Genomic DNA, 22372 nt, shown 5'->3' with positions numbered 1-22372 from the left:
TTCTGTTGGCAAATACCTCATCTGGAAAGATTTTTCCATATTCAAAGACCAGCAAAGATAAGAAAGTCACCGTGAAGCTGATGAAAATGTCCTACATAATGGAGAAAAAGGAACTTTCTCCTAAAGACTCAGAAGAAATGAACCTCTGGAATCAAGACAAAGTTATTGAAAACTCTAAGGCATCCTTGGAAATATACAATATACCTCTAGACTCTAAGAAACAGGTTGGAAAGCTACCAAGGAAAGAATAGGTTACAGTTGGTGTTTAAATTAATTCAACCTTGCTGGAAAGCAATCAGGGGAAATAAATCTTTAGTTCTAACACATATTCTACCCTTTGACTCCCTAATAAGAATTTAGGAATCTATCCTGAAAATAATCAGAGATATGAATATTTTTATAAATGGATGAAATCATTACAGTATCATTTATAATGGTTAAAAATTACTTTAGTCTAATGTACAGTAATAGGGTGGTTCAGTAGTAAATTCTCATCTTCCATGTGGGAGTCCTCGGTTCGATTCCCAGTCAATGTACCTCACGCACAACCACACCCATCTGTCAGTGGAGGCTTGCACGTTGCCATGGCGCTGACCAGGTTTCAGCAGAGCTTCCAGACTAAGATGATAATCTACTTTCAAAAAGCAATCAGTGAAAATCCTATGGATCACAACAGTTTGAGCCGATCGGACAACAGTTTGAATGACCAATCATGGGGATGGCACAGGACCTGGCAGCTCTTTGTTTCGCTGTGCATGGGGTCGCCATGACCGACTAGATGGCAGCTAACAACAATAATGTATTCTAATATCAATTAAATAAGTGATTTTATTATATTCATATTATTTTTTGACTTTTGGTCCTTGAAAACATCATTTTAAGGGATAACTAATAAAATTAGCAAGTGATCATGCTACATTTTAGGTAAAATATCACAATATCTGAATTTTATGAAAATTTTTTTTGATTGCCAAAAAACATTTCTAGAAAAATGTACCAAAATGTTAACAGTAATTATCTCTGTGTAAAGAACATCAGGTGAATTTTATTTTTAAAATACATTTTAAATTTTCTAATTATTATGTAATAAGCATGTATTATTTTATACTCTAAAAATTAAACATTTGTTTAAATGCCTGGTATTGGTTAATGAGAAATAGAGTTAAGATTACTATTTCAAATATCAAAATATCCATTTTCTCTCTTTCCTTTGAGAATCCCATTGAAGTGACAAAAATGCTTTATAAAAAGGCCTAGATCCATGGTGACGATGAGCTAAAAAAAAGAAACTGGTGGGATTATTTTGAAGGCTAGACCAGAATAAGCTACAGTCCAAGCAGGCAAAGCCTGCAGCAGAGGTGGGTGGAGTCACTCCTGGGAAGAGCCCTGGAAAGACCAAGCTAGAGGTGGCAGGAGAAGAAACCCAGAGTGCTCTGTGGGTGGTCATGGAAATAGAGCTGACCAGACTGTGGGCTGGCCAGTCTCACCCATTCTCCTCAATTCAAGTGAAGTTTCTGAACAAGGAAGATGGTTTGCCTGGTGGGGATTTAAGTGGGGTCCTGTACCTGAGGAGAAGGAGAAACACAGAGAAGGCTTGAGGGGACAGCAGGTGACCCCTGATGTCCAAATTGAATCCCACAGAGAATAACCCAGTGTCTAAGAAGTGACCTGGCGGAGATGCTTTTCAACCAACACCTCCAAACCTGGGAGCAGCTTCATTACTGACCAATTACACCCTACACTGCCAATCTAGCACTTTCCCCATTTAAAAAAGAAAAAAGGAGAAGAAAAGATCATGTTTTTCCCAATATTCCTCTAGTGTTTTTGCAAAACGGTTATATTGAATACAGTAAGTCTGCCTTAAAGCAGATTTTGTCTTGAATGTGCAGTCCCGTCTTCAGCAATTTCTTCAGTGTGACTGTGGTAGAATTCAGCACTTATTTTTTTAAAACTCCAGTTCAAATCTCATATTTTGGCTATGTAATCAATATTTACAGTAGATGCAAAATGGGAATTTTATTGCAACTCTTTGGATTTTACATAGTAATATTTTCTAAACAGTTTCATTAAGGCTTAAAATGCATACCAGCGGGTAAGAGATTATAATAGATTAAAAAAGACTTTTTTTTTTTCTTCCTGAAGAGAAGCTAAGGAGCCCAGGAGATTAAATGATGTTGATCAAAACACTGAAATCTATTTCAAGTGGTCCTAGCTCACTGCTCACTGATAACCAAAATGAAATGCAGAGGGGGGAAGGTAGGGCCCCCACTGCCTAGTGCTTATAAAAATGACTTTTTAATACTGTGTTCACTTCATTTTAGGATTCTACATTACCAGGACTAGAGGTTATAAGAGGGCCATGAACATTTTTAAGGAGGACATGACAATTTTAAGTTTTATTTCTGAGATGAGAAAGACACACCAGACAAATGTAGTTATGTCAATGTTAATATCAGAGTGGAGTTTAAAAATGAAAAGCATTAGGGCCAAGAACGTTACATAACCATTGTAAGCAAGCTGAAGATTCACTTATTCTCCTAGATGATACACCACCTATAACATACCAGCTAAACACATGCACACACACAAACAATAGAAATATGAGTCCTTGATTAAAAATAAGTTATAGTGGGACATTTTATTGTAACTCCTTAGAACCTAATACATTTATCTAGTCAAAATAGAGGTAAAGATATAGAAAATTTGAATAACGTAATTCAGAAACTCAATGTAAAAGACGTATATAGAACTTTTCTTCTTAAAAATAGAAAATATATATATATTTTTTTCATGTCCACGGAACTTATGCCCGAATCAATTATGTGCTTGGTCACAAAGAAAATTTTATATTTTAAAAAGTGGAGTTATTAGAGCTTATATTTTCAAAATTCAGCAAACTAGAAATAATAATTTAAAAAAAGGTGACCAAAAATTATAATCACTTGGGAACTAAGAAACTCTCAAAAAATTATTTATCAAAGAGAAATGAAAACAGAAATCACTCCAAATGTCAATAATAGAGTCAGAGAAGGATCGTCAATGGATGCTAAAAACACTAAGCAAAGGTTTGTTGAAAACAAGATGTTCATACAGTGTACCCAGGTATCACCCACAGATGAGGACTAATGACAAAGCAATAATGCCCCTTTACGATGGAGGTTGTCACTGTAACTACATGGTCAAACTTAGCATCACTAATAGCGGAACAACTTGACCTTATGTGCCTGCTGATATGAAATACGAATCATTAAGCACACAACATCACCAATGAAATATTCCTGCCAAAAATGTTCAGCCTGAATCTCGAGTCTCGACCTAATTTCCAGTTTACAGGCAATATAGCAGAGGGAAGATGTATTAATTGAGGCTATGAAGAAACAAAAAATTCGAGAATGTGGGAGAGTCTACAAAACAACCGACCCGGTTTCCCTAAAAATCTATGTTACCAAAAAAAAAAAAGGAGCAGAAATTGATTAAAGAGACTGACAAAACCAAACCAAATGCAATTTGTAACCTGGATTGGATTCTGAATTTTTAAAAATTTATAAAATACTTTATTTACAAAAAACAAAAATAAAACTTAAACCCATTTCCATTCCGACTCATAATGACCCTATAGGACAGAGTAGAACTGCCCCATAGAGTTTCCAGTGCTGTAATCGTTACAGAAGCAGACTGCCACATCTTTCTCCCTTGGAACGGCTGGTGGGTTTGAACCACTGACCTTTCAATTAGCAGCTGAAAGCTTAACTGTTGCGCCACCAGGGCTTCTTTCATTTACAATAACAGGGCAAATTTGAATATGTACTGATATTAGCTATACTGTTATTTTTTTATTAGGTATGATAATGGTGTTTTGATTACTTAAGAAAATATTCTTAGGAGATGCACGCTTCAATATTTAGAAGTATATGGTATCTGGCCTTACAACCAAACGGCGCAGTAAAAATATAAAGGTATAAATAAAAAAACACTCATATATAGATATATTTAATACATGCATGGACAGAGATAGATGAAAAAGCAAAATGGGCAAATTATTAACAATGGGTAAAACTAGGTAACGAGCTCCCTCCTCTCCACTGACTCCCTAACGCTTTCTGGCTCCTCAACCCCCCCTTACCTGGTCCTCTGGCTAAAAAGCCAGGGTTTTAGTTTCCCCACATAACTATGTATTTTCCACAATGGCATCTGTTTCCAAGGACTAGTGGTAACTACGTATTTTCCACAATGGCGTCTGTTTCCAAGGACTAGTGGTAAGAGGATTAAGAGAGGAAAAAATGCAAGGAGAATTCCCCCATGCTCTTAGGCCCACTGTCCGTGTGATTGGAATTTTAGGTGGCTGCTAGCTATTTGAAACCCTGGTGGTGTAGTGGTTAAGTGCTATGGCTGCTAACCAAAAGGTTGGCAGTTCAAATCCACCAGGTGCTCCTTGGAAACTCTATGGGGCAGTTCTACTCTGTCCTATAGGGTCGCTATGAGTCAGAATCCACTTGACAATGGGATGGGTTGCCTAGCTGTTGCCTCAGGATTGCCTGGGGCTGCGATGGGAGACAGGGAAGAAATCAAGGACAACAGCAGCAACAAACACTAGGGATCTGCCCCACTCTTCTGACTCATAAAACCCGTTGCTGTCAAGTCAATTCCAACTCATAGTGACCCCATAGGACAGAGTAGAACTGCTCGACAGTGTTTCCAAGGAGCAGCTGATGGATTAGAACTCCAAGCTTTTGGTTAGCAGCAGCCCAGTGCTTAACCACTGTACCAGAGGGGTCCTCTTTTCTGTTCCTTGAAGCAGAAATAGAGAATCTCTCTTGTAGCTCTTTCTGTCCTGATGCATAATTCTGGTTTTTGAATTGCCTTTGAATTCAGGCCAAGAGATCCAGAGGGGGGAAAAAGAGAAATTCATTGCTGGTTAGTAGTACTGTTTTTCAGAGTCCTCATGTAACTGCTCCATACATTCTTTCCAGGGCTTTTTGTTGTATTTAGTGAGAGAGATAGGGTGGAGTATGATCGCTCCCTCTTGATCAGCCCCTCCACAGCCTATTAGATAACAAGTACCACCAACTGTACTGAAAATCACTTTTTTTTTCCAGACTTCTGCTACCTAAAGATACAGCTATTACCTAAAGTAAGGCACCTGTATTGGATTGTATTTTATGATAACAGTCTAATAAATTCTCTTCAATAGAGCAGAACATCCATTGTTTGGTAAAATTAATAAATGTGTGAAACTTATCGATATTGATGTTCTCAAGAGCATGTTCAGAGAAGATAAATAAGAACATGCCTAGTAGAGGCTAGCTGGCAGTTGTGGAGATACAAACTGTTATCTCTGGAACAGGGAAGATTCTGTTGGTAGAAAGAAAGCATATATTAAAGAACCCAGATGGCACTGGAAGAAAATTTAGAAACTGGTATTTCATAACACTTATTATAGACCTAAGATGTTTTTTAAGATGTTTTTACTTCAGCAAGAGGTTACCACAGTTATCCAATATCTCTAATGTGTTTATATGTCAAACTAGACTGATTTGAGCAATAAATATTGCGATTTATGAAACAATTTTAGGACAACCTAAGAAAATCAAAATTTTAAATGGGGATAGGGCATATAAAGTATAATTCTATGCGCAAATCAGTAAATTGGTTTTCTGTGTTTCTTGACAGAGGGCATTTCTAATTTCTGTCCCTGGATATAAAGTAGACAAACGAACACAAAATCAACACAAAATAATAACATTGATATGAATTGAAGAAATGGTGCCAATTATATACCTGAAAAGCTGGTAAGCAAAGATTATCATTTTAGGAAGAAAATGGAAATAGAAGTATGCTCAAGAAAGAATCTCTCTGAGCTGGCAGATAAATACAATGCTTTTTGTGGGCATTTTCCTTTAAGAGGTTTATCATTTTGAAAGCAGAAATAGGAGCTGCCTGTGAAACTGATGAGTCTAGTTACCACACAAAATGAACTAAGCTACTTAGAGACAATTTCCGTCTATTTGCCACGTACGCTGTGTTTTCACAAATACAATTAATTAGTAACACTTTGGGTGTGTATGTGTGTACCTCAGGTAGTAGAAAAGTATTTGGATAAGAAAAGGTTTATAGGTGGCTGTCTTGGTCATCTAGTGCTGCTATAACAGAAATACAAGTCAATGGATTTAAAAAAGAGAAATGTATTCTCTCAAAGTCTTGTAGGCTACAAGTCCAAATTCAGGGTGTCAGCTCCAGGGGAAGGTTTTCTCTGTTGGCTCTGGAGGAAGGTCCATGTCATTGATCTTTCCTTGGCCTAGAAGTTTCTCTGAGCAGGAACCTCAGGTCCCAAGTATACACTCTGCTCCCAGCACTACTTCCTTGGTGGTATGAGGTTCCCCTGTCTTTCTGCTGGCTTCTCTCTTTTATATCTCAAAAGAAATTGGTTTAAGACACTAATTTTGTAGATCTCATCAGTGTAACTGCCACTAATCTATTGCATTATATCACAGCGATAGGATTTACAACACATAGGGAAATCACAGGAAACCCTGGTGGCGTAGTGGTTAAGTGCTTCGGCTGCTAACCTAAAGGTCGGCAGTTCAAATCAGCCAGGCGCTCCTTGGAAACTCTATGCAGCAGTTCTACTCTATCCTATAGGGTCGCTATGTGTTGGAATTGACTCTATGGCAATGGTTTTTTTTTTTTTTTTGGTTAGGGAAATCACATCAGATGACAAAATGGTAGACAATCATACAATACTGGGAATCATTACCTAGCCAAGTTGACAGATATTTTGGGGGGACACAATTCAATCCATGACAGTGGCCATTTGGGTGTTGTTATAGCAGTATTTGCTGAGCACTTACTGTGAGCCCAAAGTTCTTTACATATGCAACACTTAATCCTTATGACAATCTGAAGAGGTAAGTACTATTAACCCACTTTTACAGGTAAGAAAATTGAGGCATAGAGAGGCTTAAAGTATTACTCAAGGCCCCACAGTTCCTACAGCAAGAGAAGGAGCAGGGCTGCGACCTACATGGTCTAACTCCAGTGTGTGTGTGCTTATTTGCTTCATTAATATACCGATGAAGCAAATTGTTAAGCATGCATGAGACTTAGATGCTAGAAAGGAAACTAAAAAGAAAGCAGTTAGATATTGAGGGAACTTAATTATATGTAACGCTCCATTATATTGAATTGATATTGCCTCACCTCAGTAATAAAGGAAATCGGTAGGTAGGCAGGTGTATTTCACTGTGCTATCATTTAAGAACATGCTTGGCATTACTCAAGCTGAAAGAACTCAAGAAAAAATTCAAACTTCAAGTAGCAGTATTGAAGGATTCTATGGGCAAAAAAATGGAATGACTCAAGAAGCATTAAAAGAAGATGAAAGGAATACACAGAGTCACTGTACCAAAAATAATTGGTCAACCTTAACTATTTCAGGAGGTAGCATATACTCAAGAACTGATGGTAGTGAAGAAAGAGGTCCAAGCTGCACTGAAGGCATTGGCAAAAAACAAGTCTCCAGGAATGAACAGAATGCCAACTGAGATGTTTCAACAAACAAAAGCAATGATGGAAGTGCTCACTTGTCTATACCAAGAAATTTGGAAGACAGCTACCTGGCCAACCGACTGGAAGATATCCATATTTATGCCTGTTCCAAAGAAAGGTGACCTAATGGAATGTGGAAATTGTAGAAAAATATATCATTAATATCACTTGCATATTATGACATAATATCAGATGTCATAAGTAAAATTATGCTGAAAATTATTAAAAAACGGTTGTAGCAGTACATCCACAGGGAACTGCCAGAAATTCAAGCTGGATCCAGAAGAGGATGTTGAAGGAAGTATATCATTGCTGACATCAGATGGATCCTGGCTGAAAGCAAAGAATACCAGAAAGATGCTTACCTGTGTTTTATTGACTACGCAAAAGCATTCGACTGTGTGAATCATGATAAAATTACGGATAACATTGTGAAAAATGGGAATCCCAGGACACTTAATTGTGCTTATGTGGGACCTGTACATAGATCGAAAGGCAGTCGTTCAAATAGAACTACTGCATCGTTTAAAAAAAGGAAATGTGTGTGTCAGAGTTGTATCCTTTCATCATATTTATTGAATCTGTGTGCTAAGCAAATAATCCAAGAAACTGGACTATACGAAGACGAATACGGCATCAGGATTGGAGAAAGACTCATTAACAACCTGTGATATGCGGATGACACAACTTTGCTTACTGAAAGTGAGGGCCATGAAAATCAAAGACTACAGCCTTTAGTATGGATTACACCTCAACATAAAGAAAAAAAAAAATTCTCACAACTGGACCAATAAGCAACATGATAAACGGAGAAAAGATTGAAGTTGTCAAATATTTCATTTTACTTGGATCCACAATCAACACCCATGGAAACAGCAGTCAAGAAATCAAACAACATATTGCATTGGGCAAATCTGCTGCAAAAGACCTCTTTACAGTGTTGAAAAGCAAAGATGTCACCTTGAAGACTAAGGTGCGCCTGACCCAAGCCGTGGTGTTTGCAATTGCACCCTATGCGTGTGAAAGCTGGATGAGGAATAAGGAAGACTGAGGAAGAATTGACACATTTGAATTACGGCATTGGCAAAGAATATTGACTATACCAGGAACTGCCAGAAGCATGAACAAATCTGACTTGGAAGAAATACAGCCAGAGTGCTCCTCAGAGGGGAGATGACAAGACTTCGTCTCACCTACTTTGGACGTGTTATCAGGAGGGACGAGTCCCTGGAGAAGGACATCATGCTTGGTAAAGTAGAGGGTCGGCGAAAAAGAGAAAGACCCTTAATGAGACAGATTGACACAGTGGCTGCAACAATGGGCTCAAACATAGCGATGATCACGAGGATGGTGCATGACTGGGCAGGCAGTGTTTCGTTCTGTTGTACAAAGGGTCTCTACGAGTTGGAACCGACTTGATAGCACCTAACAACAACAATCATTTGAGATGAAAAATATTATTAAGGACACTTCCCTCTTTATCTCTGTGTGCATTTCTATAACAGCTGTTACTTAATACTTTGTAGCCAGTGGGTATAGATGATAAATCTGGGGTAGTATTAAATGGGAAAGGTTCATAAACCCAAAATAGAATTTAAATATTCACCTAAAGTAATGATAGTGGAGGCACTGCACTGAAGAACCCACACACACTGGCCTGTGTCCACTGCAGGGTGAGTAACTGTTAGGTAGTGCAATGCCTCCACTATCAAAAAAATTAATCACTCTGCAGTGGACACAGGCCAGTGTGTGTGGTACTTTTGTTTGGTTGATTTGGGAAAGAGGCCCAAAGCAGGCTGGCATGGAATCCCAAATAGAGTTGGGAGATGGGCATGCAGGTGACAAAGGGTGCAAAAGGGGACACTAATTGAGAAAGACAGACTTCCCCAGCTGGCTACCTTGGGGCCAGGGCTGGCCCTGCTCACCTTTAACTGTTCCAGGTCAAAGAGAAAACCTGCACTGAGGAGCTTCTGTGTGGCATGAGCAAGTCAGGCCAATCACTCATGACAGATGAAGATGTCCTGTGTTTGTTTTTAACAGGCCTGTCTTGGTTATAAAAGTCCATCTCCTTTTCACCAGAGGATTTGTTAATCAGGAAGATTGCAAGCATCAGGAATAAGCTTATTTATTCAGGGTGACAGGAGAATACACAGCTGGGGTATGCAAGTTCTGGGCTCAGTCTCCCTGAGCTGGGTCCTGGCTCTGTGTCCTAATGGTGGTGTAACCACGAGCGACTTGGCCAGACCTCACCCACCCTAGGAGGTGGCTACTATTATCACCTCTATTTTATAGATTAGAGGCTGAGGCATACAGAAGTTATGTGACATGAATTTTATTATCTAATATCTGCCACATGATAAATAATCAAAGGAGCCTGGTGGCACAATGTTTAAAGCGATCGACTGCTAACTGAAAGGTCGGTGGTTCAAAACCACCAGCAGCTCTGAAGGAAAAAGTTGTCGCAGTCTGCTTCCATAGAGATTTACAGCCTTGAAAACCCTATGGGGTTGCCATGAGTCAGAATTGACTTGATGGTGGTGGGTTTTGACTGCTAACATTGTTAGAGATGTTTAGAGGCCAAAACCTGGAAGCTGTAGAAGTCATCTTGTTAAGGGCAATTTGTAATGCCATCCAGAAGACAAGCTCAGTATTACTCCTCAGTATTACTCTGGTATGCAATGCTTTTCTCACTGTGGGCTGGATATTTGGTAGAGATGGGCCAAACATTCCTATCTAGAGAGACCAGGAGAAGTCTGCTGTGTGGTAGGGACTCCATTCTCACGTGCTATTTACTCTAGTTTAGTTGCCTTTGTAAGATGCCTAAACGAAGGATGAGATTACCACCCCCAAATTAATTATCTGGTGCCACTCCGAGGGGGCTCCGCCCTGTTGGTCTTGGAGGTCTATTTGTAAGCATGTGTGATCATTTGGGGGATAATCCTGGTTCCCAGCTTTGCAGGACAAACCCTGGCCCCTTTGATCTCTTTTGTTTCCTGGCTAACAGCAGAGCTGTTTTTTGTTTTTTAGAGACTGGGAATTGGGATTTCCTCACTTCGCCTCTGGTATTAATGTATTTCACAGAAGGGAGGAGACCCAGATTCTAATCAAGAAACCGGTTTGCTCTCTTTTACATGAAAACCTGCAAAATAATGTAGGAGTCTTTTATTTTCTCCATAATTTTAGGACACGGAGGACTGGGATTTGTTTGAAATGTTGCATTAAAGAATGTTTTAGTATTATTTAAAGAGAAGAAACCAACTTCTGGCAAGAACTCTAAATGGTGCTTAGGATGTAATCTGTGGGGAACCGAGTTCCTCTTAGCACAGGATCATTACTGTTTTAAAACTATTTCCATCAAAGTGCAATTCATATTAATACCATCAATTTGTACCTTATATAAAACATTTCATTTGCATCCTACCATGGTAGTTTGGTGGCTGAATGGCAAATTTTATAGGGATAAAAAAAAAAAAAACAGCTCAAGTACGTGCCTAATAATTTAAGGGGAAAAAATGCAGACTTTTGAAAAGAAATCAAGGCGGGAAGGTGCTCTAAAGTATATAAACAAATCATGCACCAAGCAGGGATGCTTGGGTTCATTTGGTGTCACATTTGCATTCCTGTCCCTTGAGTTTTCCAATTTGTGTCATTTTATTAAAACTCCAATTTACTTACGTTCTGGTATTTTATGGAAAGAGCCTGACATGAACGTTGGTTAATGAGACGTTGCTCTGTAAACAAGCAAAGCTTGCTAAATGTAGTCTCAATGACTGGCAACTATGAGTTTAAAAGCTATAAATGGAATTGAGGATTGCTTTGATAACATTATAACCCATGACAGAAGAGTGGATCGTATGATGGTATCATTATAGTATCATTCAACCAAGTTTATGGCATGTGTGTGTGTGTGTGTGTGTGTGTACATGTTTGTACATACACTAACTTATGGTTCTGTTCTTTTATATTCATTCTGTAATGTCCTGTTTCCTCTCATTGATCAATACACAATTACTTTTCCTCCTAAAACAAGCCCCTGCTTCCCTCTAGTATAGGAGATAAGGAATTTCAACTGTAGGCTCAGGTATGCCTGGGCCTGGGCAACTCCAGCCAAATCTGGCTGTATTTAATATTACTCCCAGCTCATGGCACTAGTTTTTTTTTTTTTCCACCAGGGGGTAAGAAGTTTAAACCTAGGACCAGCAGCATCAGCATTGCCTGAAATAGACAGAAATGCAAATTCTCAGGCTCTGCTCCAAACCTCCTGAATCAGAAATTCTACGGGCGGGCCCAGCAATCTGGGCTTTAACAAAACTCCAGGTGGTTTTGATACTCAGATGAGTTTGAGAGCCATTGGTCTTAAGTTGATCTTGCTGCCCTGTATCCTGTCTGTCTCAGTTGACTTCCTGGGCACTCATATCTATGAACTTCAGCTTTTTCCCTCTGGTTTTCTCGTGACTTGGTCTCTGGCCTCTATGGCTGGCTTTCTGCCCTAGTTTTCAGATTTACACTCTAGTTCTCACCTGAGATTTCAAGCTTGCACAATAGACTGGGGCCCTGTCATCACTTTTCCCTAAATATACCACCAAAACCCAACCAAACCCATTGCTATTGAGTTGATTCCGACTCATAGTGACTGTATAGGACACAGTAGAAACGCTCCATAGGGTTTTCAAGGAGCGGCTGGTAAATTCAAACTGCCGACCTTTTGGTTAGCAGCCGTAGCACTTAACCACTGGGCCAGCAGGGCTCCAAATATACCACAGTTCTACCTTTAATACTGTCCCCTCTTGGCTGGTTGTTCAGTCTGGCATTTAATACTGTCCCCTCTTGGCTGGTTGTTCAGTCTGGCATTCAGCCAGCAGAGCCACTTGGATCCAGTTTCTACTAGGGCATCTCCATGACCAGGCAACCCCATGCTGTGCCCACCCAGCAGGCCCTATTAACACTGGCCAGGAGGAGGCTGATCTCCAGGCACCTTGCTCCTGGACACTATGGTTGGCATCACTATCCTTCCTTATGAGGCTCTGTCCTATAACCTGGATTATTGTCCTACCCTGTCTAAAGCTGCACTCTCATACTCTCCTCTCCCTGCTGATCCAGACATCAAGAGACTGCATAAGCTATGACAACTATTTGAAGCCAATGGATGTCTTTAGAAAACACTTACAGAAGAGTTGGGTAAACACGGTAGGATAAAACATGTTACTGATTTGGGGGGAACCTCTTCAAAGGAAATAATGACAACAATGGAAAACAAGTTATACTTGAATTACTTTAAACTGTTGACATCACTACTTTCAAGTTCTTGAATATTTTAATTTACGTGATAGGCTATTCTGTATTTTATCTTGTGAGAATCATTGTCCTCTAGCCGTGCTTTAGAAAGCACCAGTGAAGGCCGAATTTTTCCATGCATGGATCTACCTACTGAATTTCGTTTTCCAGAAGCCTGAACACACCACTATCTTACTAAGAGTTCGCAGGGGATCCAGCACTATGGAGTCTAATGTAATGTGTGTACTCATCCATAGGAGCCTACAGGTAAGCACCACTGTGAAAGAAATTGCAGGTCACGTTTATATGCCCAGAAAATAATTCAGCAAGCATTTCAAAACACACTTCATTTACCTTTGGTCCAAGCTCTTTTATGTGTTTAGCAATATTCACAGTACTTCGAGAGCTCCATTTTTCCTTGAATTTGATTTAATACATGGCCACGTCTAAGCACAAGCTTTCTTATATTAAACTTGTGAGACCTGCTTCTGCTTCCTTCTTGTCCAAAGGATAGGAAATCATCAGCAAGTGCTTCACAAACGCAGTTTGCATTTGTGGCTGTATTCATTTCTCCCTTCACACAGCAATTACTCATTCAATGCCTCCTATGTGCCAGGTACTATACTAGGTGCTGGAATAACAGAGTGTTGTTTGTCTTTAAGAATCTTCTTGGAAGACCTTTGCCAGTCAGATGGATTTTTTTTCTGTCAGATGTCATGGGTATAAATCCTCCTTACAGAGAATGGGCAAGCATCAGGGAGGGACTATGTGATCATCAAGACGTTATGTGCTTGGGAAACAAAACACTATTTACTTAAAGCGTTGATGCGTTTTGGGATATGAAAATGAGGATCCTGGTCAAAGACACACTCAAATAAAGACGAAGACATTTTTAAATAAGTTTACCGATTTCCACCATTGGTACAAGGTATCCCTTCTTGTCAAATTGCTACTTGCCTATTTTAGGTTTATAACAATGATTTTTGAGGCACTGTTTATCAGAGGCTCCTTGATTGACGTCTTGAGCCCCTTTCCTGTGAGAAAATGTCTAATTTGTGTCTACAGCATCCCTCTGGCCGAATATATGGCTGATCATTCACTAATCAAATATTTTTAAGGTTTTCCTGTGTCCCTAGTTCTATTCTAAGTGCTGTGGAGAGTTGATAACAAAGCAAAATAAAACACAAACACACACAGACCTACACAAAGTCAAGATCAAAGCAAAATATGAGTCCTAGCTCACCACACGAATTTACAAACCACTGAATGCTCTAGAGAAGAAGCTCCTCGCTGGGTAATAGACTCTCTCCTGACTAAACTCTGCCTTTCCTTTCTCCTTGGCATTGTAGCTTTCTCTGTATAAATCCTACTGGATTGTGTATATCTTGTCCTAATGATATACACAATCCAGTAGGATTTATACAGAGAAAGCTACAATGCCATTGTTGTCATTGTTGTCAACTGCACAGGATATTACATGGCACTCAATAAACGTCGAAGGGAAGAATTAATAGATAAGCAAATTCATTTATACTGACGTACTGTAAACAGACATCATCCTGGGGTTGCTAGGACCCTTGGAAAAATCCACGCGGTTGGCGATATGTAATCACTGTTGTGCCTTCTGAGTGACAGTCAAGTTCACCCTGGGGGAAGTTAGTGTACAAACCTGCCGTTGTACACTTGTTCGAGTCAGCAATATCAGAAATCAAACAGCACAACTGTTCCTGGTAATGATTTCCTTCCTTAGATAATGCCACTGACCTGATCTGAAGCCAAGTCAGCATGGGTGTCGTTCCTCCTCCAAATACCCAGACGGTGAAGAAAACGATGAGCAGCGTGGTAGTCAAGACCATTTGTTTGGGCTGAGAGTCAGTGTCCCGAATAGCCAAGGCAAAGGCTATCGCTCCTCGCAAACCTTGCCGAGAAAACCATAAGAGAAAATCAACGTCTTGCACTTCTACATTTCTCCTCATCTAATTGGATTTATCCTTACAATTTGCTAACACAATTACTTTTTTTCATTAAATTTTTAATTTTGAGATACTTGTAGATCGACACACAATTGTAAGAAATGATACAGAGCGATCCTATGTAGCCATTCCCCAGTTTCCCCCAATGATAACATCTTGCTAAGCTACAGTGCAATATCACAACCAAGATATTGGCATTGACACAGTCAAGATACAGAACATTTCCTTCATGACAAGGATTCCTCATTTCCCTTTAATAGCCATACCCACTTCCCTCCTGTCCCCACCGGCTGTCAAGCAATAATCTGTTCTTCATTTCTATAATTTTGTCATTTCAAGAATGTTATATAAATGGAATCATACAGTATATAACCTTTTGGAATTGGCTTTTTTCACTCAACATAGTTCTCTGACAATTCATTCAGGTTGTTGCGTGTATCAACAATTTGTTCCTTTTTATTGCTGAGTAGTATTCCATGACATGGATGTGCCACATCTGAGTTGTTCCTGTTTTTGACTATTATGAACAGAGCTGCTGTAAACAACACTTGCATGTAGGTTTTTGTGTGAACGTAAGTTTTCATTTCTCTGAGATAAATGTCTAGGAGTGCAATTTCTGTGTTGTAGGTACTTGCATGTTTAATTTTTAAAGACACTGCCAAACTCTTTTCCAGGAAGACTGTACCATTTTACATTCCCACCAGAAATGTATGAATGATCCAGTTTCTCTGCATTCTCTCCAGTGTTCGGTGTTGTCATTATTATTATTTTTTTATTTTTAGCCATTCTGATAGGTGGATGGTTTTAATGTGTACTTCTCTAACAGTTAATGTTGTGGAATATCTTTTTACCTGCTTATTTGCAATCTGTATACCCTCTTCAGTGAAATGGCTGTTCGTGGTGTTTTTCTCATTTTTTAATTGGATTATTGGATTTTTGGTTGTTGAGTTTTGAAAATCCTTTATATATTCTAGATATTACCCTTTGTCAGATATGCATAATGTAAATATATTATCCCACCCTGTAGCTTGTCATCTTCTTAAGAGGGTCTTTTGCAGAGCAAGTTTTTAATCTTGTTGAAGTCCAATTAGTCAATTTTTCCTTTTATGGGTTATACTTTTGGAGTGTAAACATGGCGTGGCATCAGAGGTCCTCTAGCTTCATGCGGAGAAGAGATGAGAATCAAGATCAGCAGCATCACCCCAAGGCTGATGACTCTTGTGAAGTCAAGTCAAATATACCTCCACCCTCCAACCTTTTTACCGATTCTGACACCAGCCATCCCTCCCATGGCACTCTCTACTTCTCTGCTGTGTTCAACAATTTGTTGCAATGGCCACACAGAACTCACAGACCATACTCATGATTATGGGGTTTATTAGGGAAGTAACAGGTACAACTCAGGATCAAGATTAACTTGGAAGTAGTGTGAAGGACTCAGGATACAGTTCTTTGATCAGGATAGCTTCTTCTTGGTTGCACCCACAGGCAGGCCTCTCTCTAGGTCCTCAGCCCTTGGTATGGCCTCTGTCCTGCTTGGGCAAGTGTTACAAAGCTCTTTAGCTCTGCCAATAAGTTCCCAGAGACACCCCACTCTGCCAGCAAGCCTGAAGGCACTCAGCTCTCTCACTCCATGGGTTGACAAGCCTAGCCTGCCAATCCCATGCCACTGCAGTCTCACGCTGTCTTCAGGGTTACAGCTCTCTCTGTCTTTTGGGTCTAGGAGGTTCTCAGCACAGGGACCCTGGGTCCAAAGGATGTGCTCTGTTCCTGGCTCTTCTTCTTGATGGTAGTGAGGTTCCCCTCTCCAACCTCTGGAATTGGCTCCTTTTAAGCCTAGTGGAATGGCAAAACTAACCAACCCCCTACTAGGGTTCCATGTGCCTTATTTGCATGGTCTCACCCCTGAAAGTGTTCGAAGTACCTTACTTGCGTTAGCAAAACTGTCCAATCCCCCTGATGGATCACAAGCACCTTATTTGGATAGTTCCACCCAATCGTTTTGTAGGAGTTATACGACCATGGCTAGAAGGGCCATGTAATAGTAATTCACTGCACCGCATGCAGTTAAATCTAAGAACACTTTAGTCCTAAATCCTGAAGACTTTCTCTTATGTTTTTTAAAAAGTTTTCATAGTTTTCTATTTTACGTATAAGTCATGATTATATTGAGTTAATTTTTCCATGAGGTATGAGGCTTAGGTTGAGGTTCATTTTTTTATTTTTTGGTCTATGATGTCCAATTGCTCTACTGAATTGCTTTTGAACCTTTATCAAAAGTCCCTTGGGCATAGTTGAATGGGTCTCTTTCCGGGTTCTCTGTTTAGTTCCATTGACATCCGTGTCTATCCCTCCACTAATACCACATTGTCTTGATTGCTGTAGCTACATGTTGTTGTGGCTAGCTGCATCTAGTCGGCCCCTGGCTCAGAGCGACTCCATGCACAACGGGACAAAATGCTGTCTGGTCCTACACCTTAACAATGAGTAGAGCAATTCCTTCTACTTTATTTTTCACTTTAAAATTGTTCTACCTACTCTAGTTTCTTTGCCTTCCCATAAAATTTTAGAATAATCTTGTTTATGTCTACAAAAAAATCTCTTTGGGAACAATTACTTTTTAAAATTCAAACATGTTACACAACAAGGAAAACCAAGCCTACTGACCATCAAAAATTAATAAATAATTAAATAACATTTAAAAATTACTCCAGAATGAGGACATACTCTTTTTGAAAGTCTGTAAATTAACCTATGAAAATCTGCTTTTGTGTTTTATTTTTTCTTCTTTAATAACAATATGCTAAGTGAATTTTTATGAATCCATATTAAATATATTTGCAAGATGATATATTTAAAAAGTTAAGTGTTAAAACTTAAAATTAAAGTGAGATGACATTAATAAAAGTAGAAGGCTTGACTTTGAAAAAGGGTAAGTAAAAGCACAGGTAGTAAAGTAAAAGGATTAAAATGAAAGGGCTCTCTCAGGCAACCCCAGCCTCACAAAGCATTTATGGTCCCTGTTGCATCATGTAACAGAGCAAAGAAACATTTATAATAACAGCAAGGGTAAATCAAAGAGGTAATGATTTGGTTATTTTTAGGTATGTTTAAATCAGGTGCATAAAATTTCTATGACGTACTTTTTATATTTACTGTAGTATCTAGGGAGTCCTGGTGGTTCAGTGGTTAAGATCTTAGCAGCTAGCCAAAATGTCAGCTGTTCAAATCCACCAGCCACTCCTTGGAAACCCTATGGGACGGTTCTATTCTGTCTTATAGGGTTGCTATGAGTCGGAATCGGCTTGACGGCAGCGGGTTTTTGGTTTTGGTAGCAACTAGGTTTCTAAATTTCAAAATCTTGATTCATATATTAAAGGCATTTTAAAAATTGGATACAGGGTAGGATGAGAAAAACTATAACCATCTTGGTTTCTATCCCTAGGTTCCCAACTTAGAAGGCAATGCTCCTTTCTTATCATCTCGGTGAGAATATGTAAGAGACAAGTGGCATAACAGGAGATTCAGAGGATCAGACTACAGAGACTTAATACATTTTGCCTGAAACAAGGAAGCCTCAGAAAGGGAGAAGAACATGAACTCTGATTATAAAATACCTTCAAGGAACAAAATATAATGGAGGAAGGAAATTATTCTATATCCCCATGTAGACAAGGAAATGGCCCGAAGATACGGAAGATAACATTTGAAGTAGATATTAATAAAAATGTTCGTCCCAAAAAACCCAGTGCCATCGAGTTGATTCCGACTCATAGCGACCTTACACATCAGAAATTCTTACACATTAGAAATTCTGAACACTTGAGATGGCTGTACTCAGGAAGAAAAGTCCCCCCACCAGAGGTGCCACTGCATTCAGACCCCGCTTGGGACAAGACGGTGGGGACATTAACAACGCTTCATACTGGGGAATATTTTAATAATGTTCTCTCCAGGAAATATGAGTAGGGAATAAGAATTCGAGGAAGCGGTCTTGCAACAGACTTCAGCACCTGAGCAGAGAATTTACAGGTCAAGGTAAAGCTCCTAGCAGTGTTCAATCAATGTATAAGATCAGAGATAGGTAATCATTTAATTTTTCTTTCCTCAAGCTCATATTTCTAGGATGTTCATAAAGTAGCAACACCCCAAATTAGATGGTGAGTATTACAAGTACTAGGTAATGGGACTTTAAGTATTTGTTTTTATTATTATGAATATTTGTCTTCTTTACTTCACGTATTTATGAGAAACAAAGGAATAAAAACGGGAATAAAAATAAAAGCTGGTTACATCAAACCAAAACCAAAAACCAAACCCAGTGCCATTGAGTCGATTCCGACTCACAGCGACCCTATAGGACAGAGTAGAACTGCCCCATAGAGTTTCCAAGGCGCGCCTGGCAGATTCGAACTGCCGACCCGTTGGTTAGCAGCTGTAGCACTTAACCACTACACCACCAGGGTTTCCGGTTACATCATGCTTATTGTAAACACTTTCATGTTAGGTATTAAGGGCAAGGAAGTATATAATCATTTTTCTTCCAACTATGTTTAATAATGTATTGCTATTATGTTAAACTACTATAACTATGCTCTTAAATCTAAATTATCTATACATGAGCAGTTCTTGCTTTAAAAATACACTCGAAAGATATCTGTTATTCTGACTTCCAAAAATACATATATTCTATGTATACATAATTCTTTATATTTACAGGAGATGTAATGTAGAGATCCCTACAAAAGTGGAACAGTGCAATGTCTGCTCTGTACTTGTGGCAGGTTGGGAAACATTGCTCATTAGGGCCAAACTCCAAGATGTCGACAAGAGAATGCCTTCTCGAAATGAGCAGACCACCTAAAAGAACACAAACATAGATTGTTTTTGGAAAGGGACCATCTGTCTGTAGCCCTGGTCACATGCAACACATATGACATCTGTCATCCATGAGATGGATGGCAACCTGGGAAGCATGGGGCTGAGGAGGGTAGTTGCTAAGTGGACAAAGTGAAGTTAACTTAGCACTCCAGAGAAAAGGAACTATTTCCTATATCCCACTCATTCTTTATGACCCAAAGTTACTTATAGCACACTTGGAGCCCAGACAAATGCCAAATCAATGGCCATTCCTTGCTTCATTCAATACATACATATTGTCTCCTATGTGGAGGCTTTGTTCACTCCGATACTATCTTCTTAACACTATGGATTTGGGAATAGAGGACTTTAAGGTTGAAATAAATTACTTTGATCACCAGCAAATTACTAGGAATGAAAAACTAATGTTGACTTCGGATATTCTTTTTAGCAAAATACTATTTCCAAAGAACACATACTAATCACTTAGAAACTCAGGAAATCCAGAACTCAAAGCTTATTTATTTATTTATTTATTATGGGTTCTTTGACTCTTTGGATATTCCTACCCTTTTCTCTTTGTTCTGGCCAACTAATGGAAATAATTATATACTTTTGGGAGGTGAGAAATTACTCCATTTCATTTTAGATGGGTTTACTTTGCAGAAATTTTGACCTATCTCATATATGCTGATGGAAAGTTAGCATCATCTTGGGAAATAAAAGAAATACCTGCAATTAAACGTGGTTTCATTTAAAATTGTCCTCAAAGGAATTCTTATGTTAATTATGTTGATGTTATGTTCATAACAATAGAAGACTACTGAACCAAGGAAAGCTTTCTAGCAAGAATCTCTGCTGCAGAAAATATGCAGTTTCCTGTTTATCTTTAAAGGGCAGAAGTGAAGCTTTTAACCAGTTATAATTTCCCAAATATGTTCTGAATGGTTGAAGATCAGTTACAACTACATTTAAGTCACAAGAATGTAAGCACCCCTTTTGTTGTTGTTGTTGTTATTGTTAGCTGCCATTGAGTCGGCACCAATTCATGGTGACCTCATGTGATACAGAGTAGAGCTGCTCCATAGGGTTTTCTTGGCTGCTTAAGTACTCGAGTACTAGCCAATAGGTGGGCACTTTGAACCTACCCAGAGGCGCTTTGGAAGACAGGCCTGGCAATCTGCTTCTGAAATGTCACAGCCTTGAAAACACTACAAAGCAGTTCTACTCTGCACACATGGGGTCACTATGAGTTGGGATTGATTTGATGGCAACTAACAACAACAATCTTATGAAAGTAGATTGCTGGGCCTTTATTTCAAGGAGTTGCGGGGTGGGTCCGAATGGCCAACCTTTAAGTTAGCAGCCAATTGAAAACTACTTGCAGCATCCAGGCTCTTAGATTGCCACCAAGCTGATTCTGGCTTATAGCAACCTTATGAGACAGGGAAGAACTGCCCCATAGAGTTTCCAAGGAATGCCTGATGGATTCAAACTGCTGACCTTTTGGTTAGCAGCTGTAGCTCTTAACCACTATGCCACCAGGGTTTCCAAATACCCTTTTAGAGAATCTTTATTCAAAGTGCAAAGCAATAGACAAAAACTGTAAACTTTTATTGAGCATTCTCTATGTGCTAAGCATTACCTAAGACTCAGTGGAGGATTGGAATGATGAGGAAGTTTGAGCTTCTTGATTCTAGGGTTCATGATCCTACAAAAATGACTGTCCAACTAAACCAAAAGCAAAGAAGTTTTCTGAATACAACCGAACGCTTTGAAGGCCATAGTATAAGGAGTGGGGGTCTGGGAACCATGGTTTCAGGGACCATCTAGGTTAACTGGCACAACAAAATGTATTAAGAAGACATTCTGCATCCCACTTTGGTGAGTGGCATCTGGGGTCTCAAATGCTAGCAAGCAGCCATCTAAGATTAATCAGTTGATTTCAACCCACCTGGTGCAAAGGAAAATGAAGAACACCAAAGACACAAGAGAATTAGGAGCCCAAGAGACAGAAAGAGCCACATAAACCAGAGACTACATCAGCCTAAGACCAGAAGAAGTAGATGGTGCCCAGCTACCACCAATGAAGGCCCTGACAGGGAACACAACAGAGAATCCCTGATGGAGCAGGAGAACAGTAGGATGCAGACTTCGAATTTTTGCAAAAAGGCCAGACTTAATGGTCTGACTGAAACTAGAAGGACCCCAGAGGTCAAGGTCCCCAGGCCTTCTGTTAGCCCAAGACTGGAACCATTCTCAAAACCAACTCTTCAGACAGGGATTGGACTGGACTATGAGACAGAAAATGATACTGGTGAGGAGTGAGCTTCTTGGCTCAAGTAGACACATGAGACTATTTGGGCGGCTCCTGTCTGGAGAGGAGATGAGAAGGCAGAGGGGGACAGGAGCTGGCTGAATGGATGTGGGGAATACAGGGTAGATAGGAGGAATATGGTGTCTTATTAGGGAGAGAGCAACTAGGAGTACCTAGCAAGGTGTATATAAATTTTTGTGTGAAAGACTGACTTGATTTGTAAACTTTCATGTAAAGCATAATTAAAAAAAAAAAGACCACCCAAAAGGTAGACTATGATAAAGTATATTAGAGGTACAAAGAGTATGCTTTGTGAGTATCAGTTGATGAGGAGAAAGATAAGATTGCTGAACCTCATGAGTACCCAAATCATAACCATTGTCAACAACGGGCAGTGTTTAAG

The 22372-nt window shown here is 39.4% G+C and overlaps 1 protein-coding gene across 1 annotated transcript in view; it reads right to left on the bottom strand.

Moving 5' to 3' along the window:
- The window catches only part of SLC9A9 (solute carrier family 9 member A9), a 659769-nt gene that overhangs the window by 191224 nt on the left and 446173 nt on the right, over positions 1-22372 (bottom strand). Inside the window, exon 12 of the mRNA XM_049867356.1 lies at positions 14584-14737. Coding sequence (XP_049723313.1) covers positions 14584-14737 — 154 coding nt within the window. The remainder of the gene's footprint in view (positions 1-14583; positions 14738-22372) is intronic.

Source organism: Elephas maximus, chromosome 23, assembly GCF_024166365.1.
Source record: "Elephas maximus indicus isolate mEleMax1 chromosome 23, mEleMax1 primary haplotype, whole genome shotgun sequence".
In the NCBI taxonomy this organism is placed as follows: domain Eukaryota; kingdom Metazoa; phylum Chordata; class Mammalia; order Proboscidea; family Elephantidae; genus Elephas; species Elephas maximus.
This window is presented reverse-complemented; position numbering and strand designations above follow the sequence as displayed.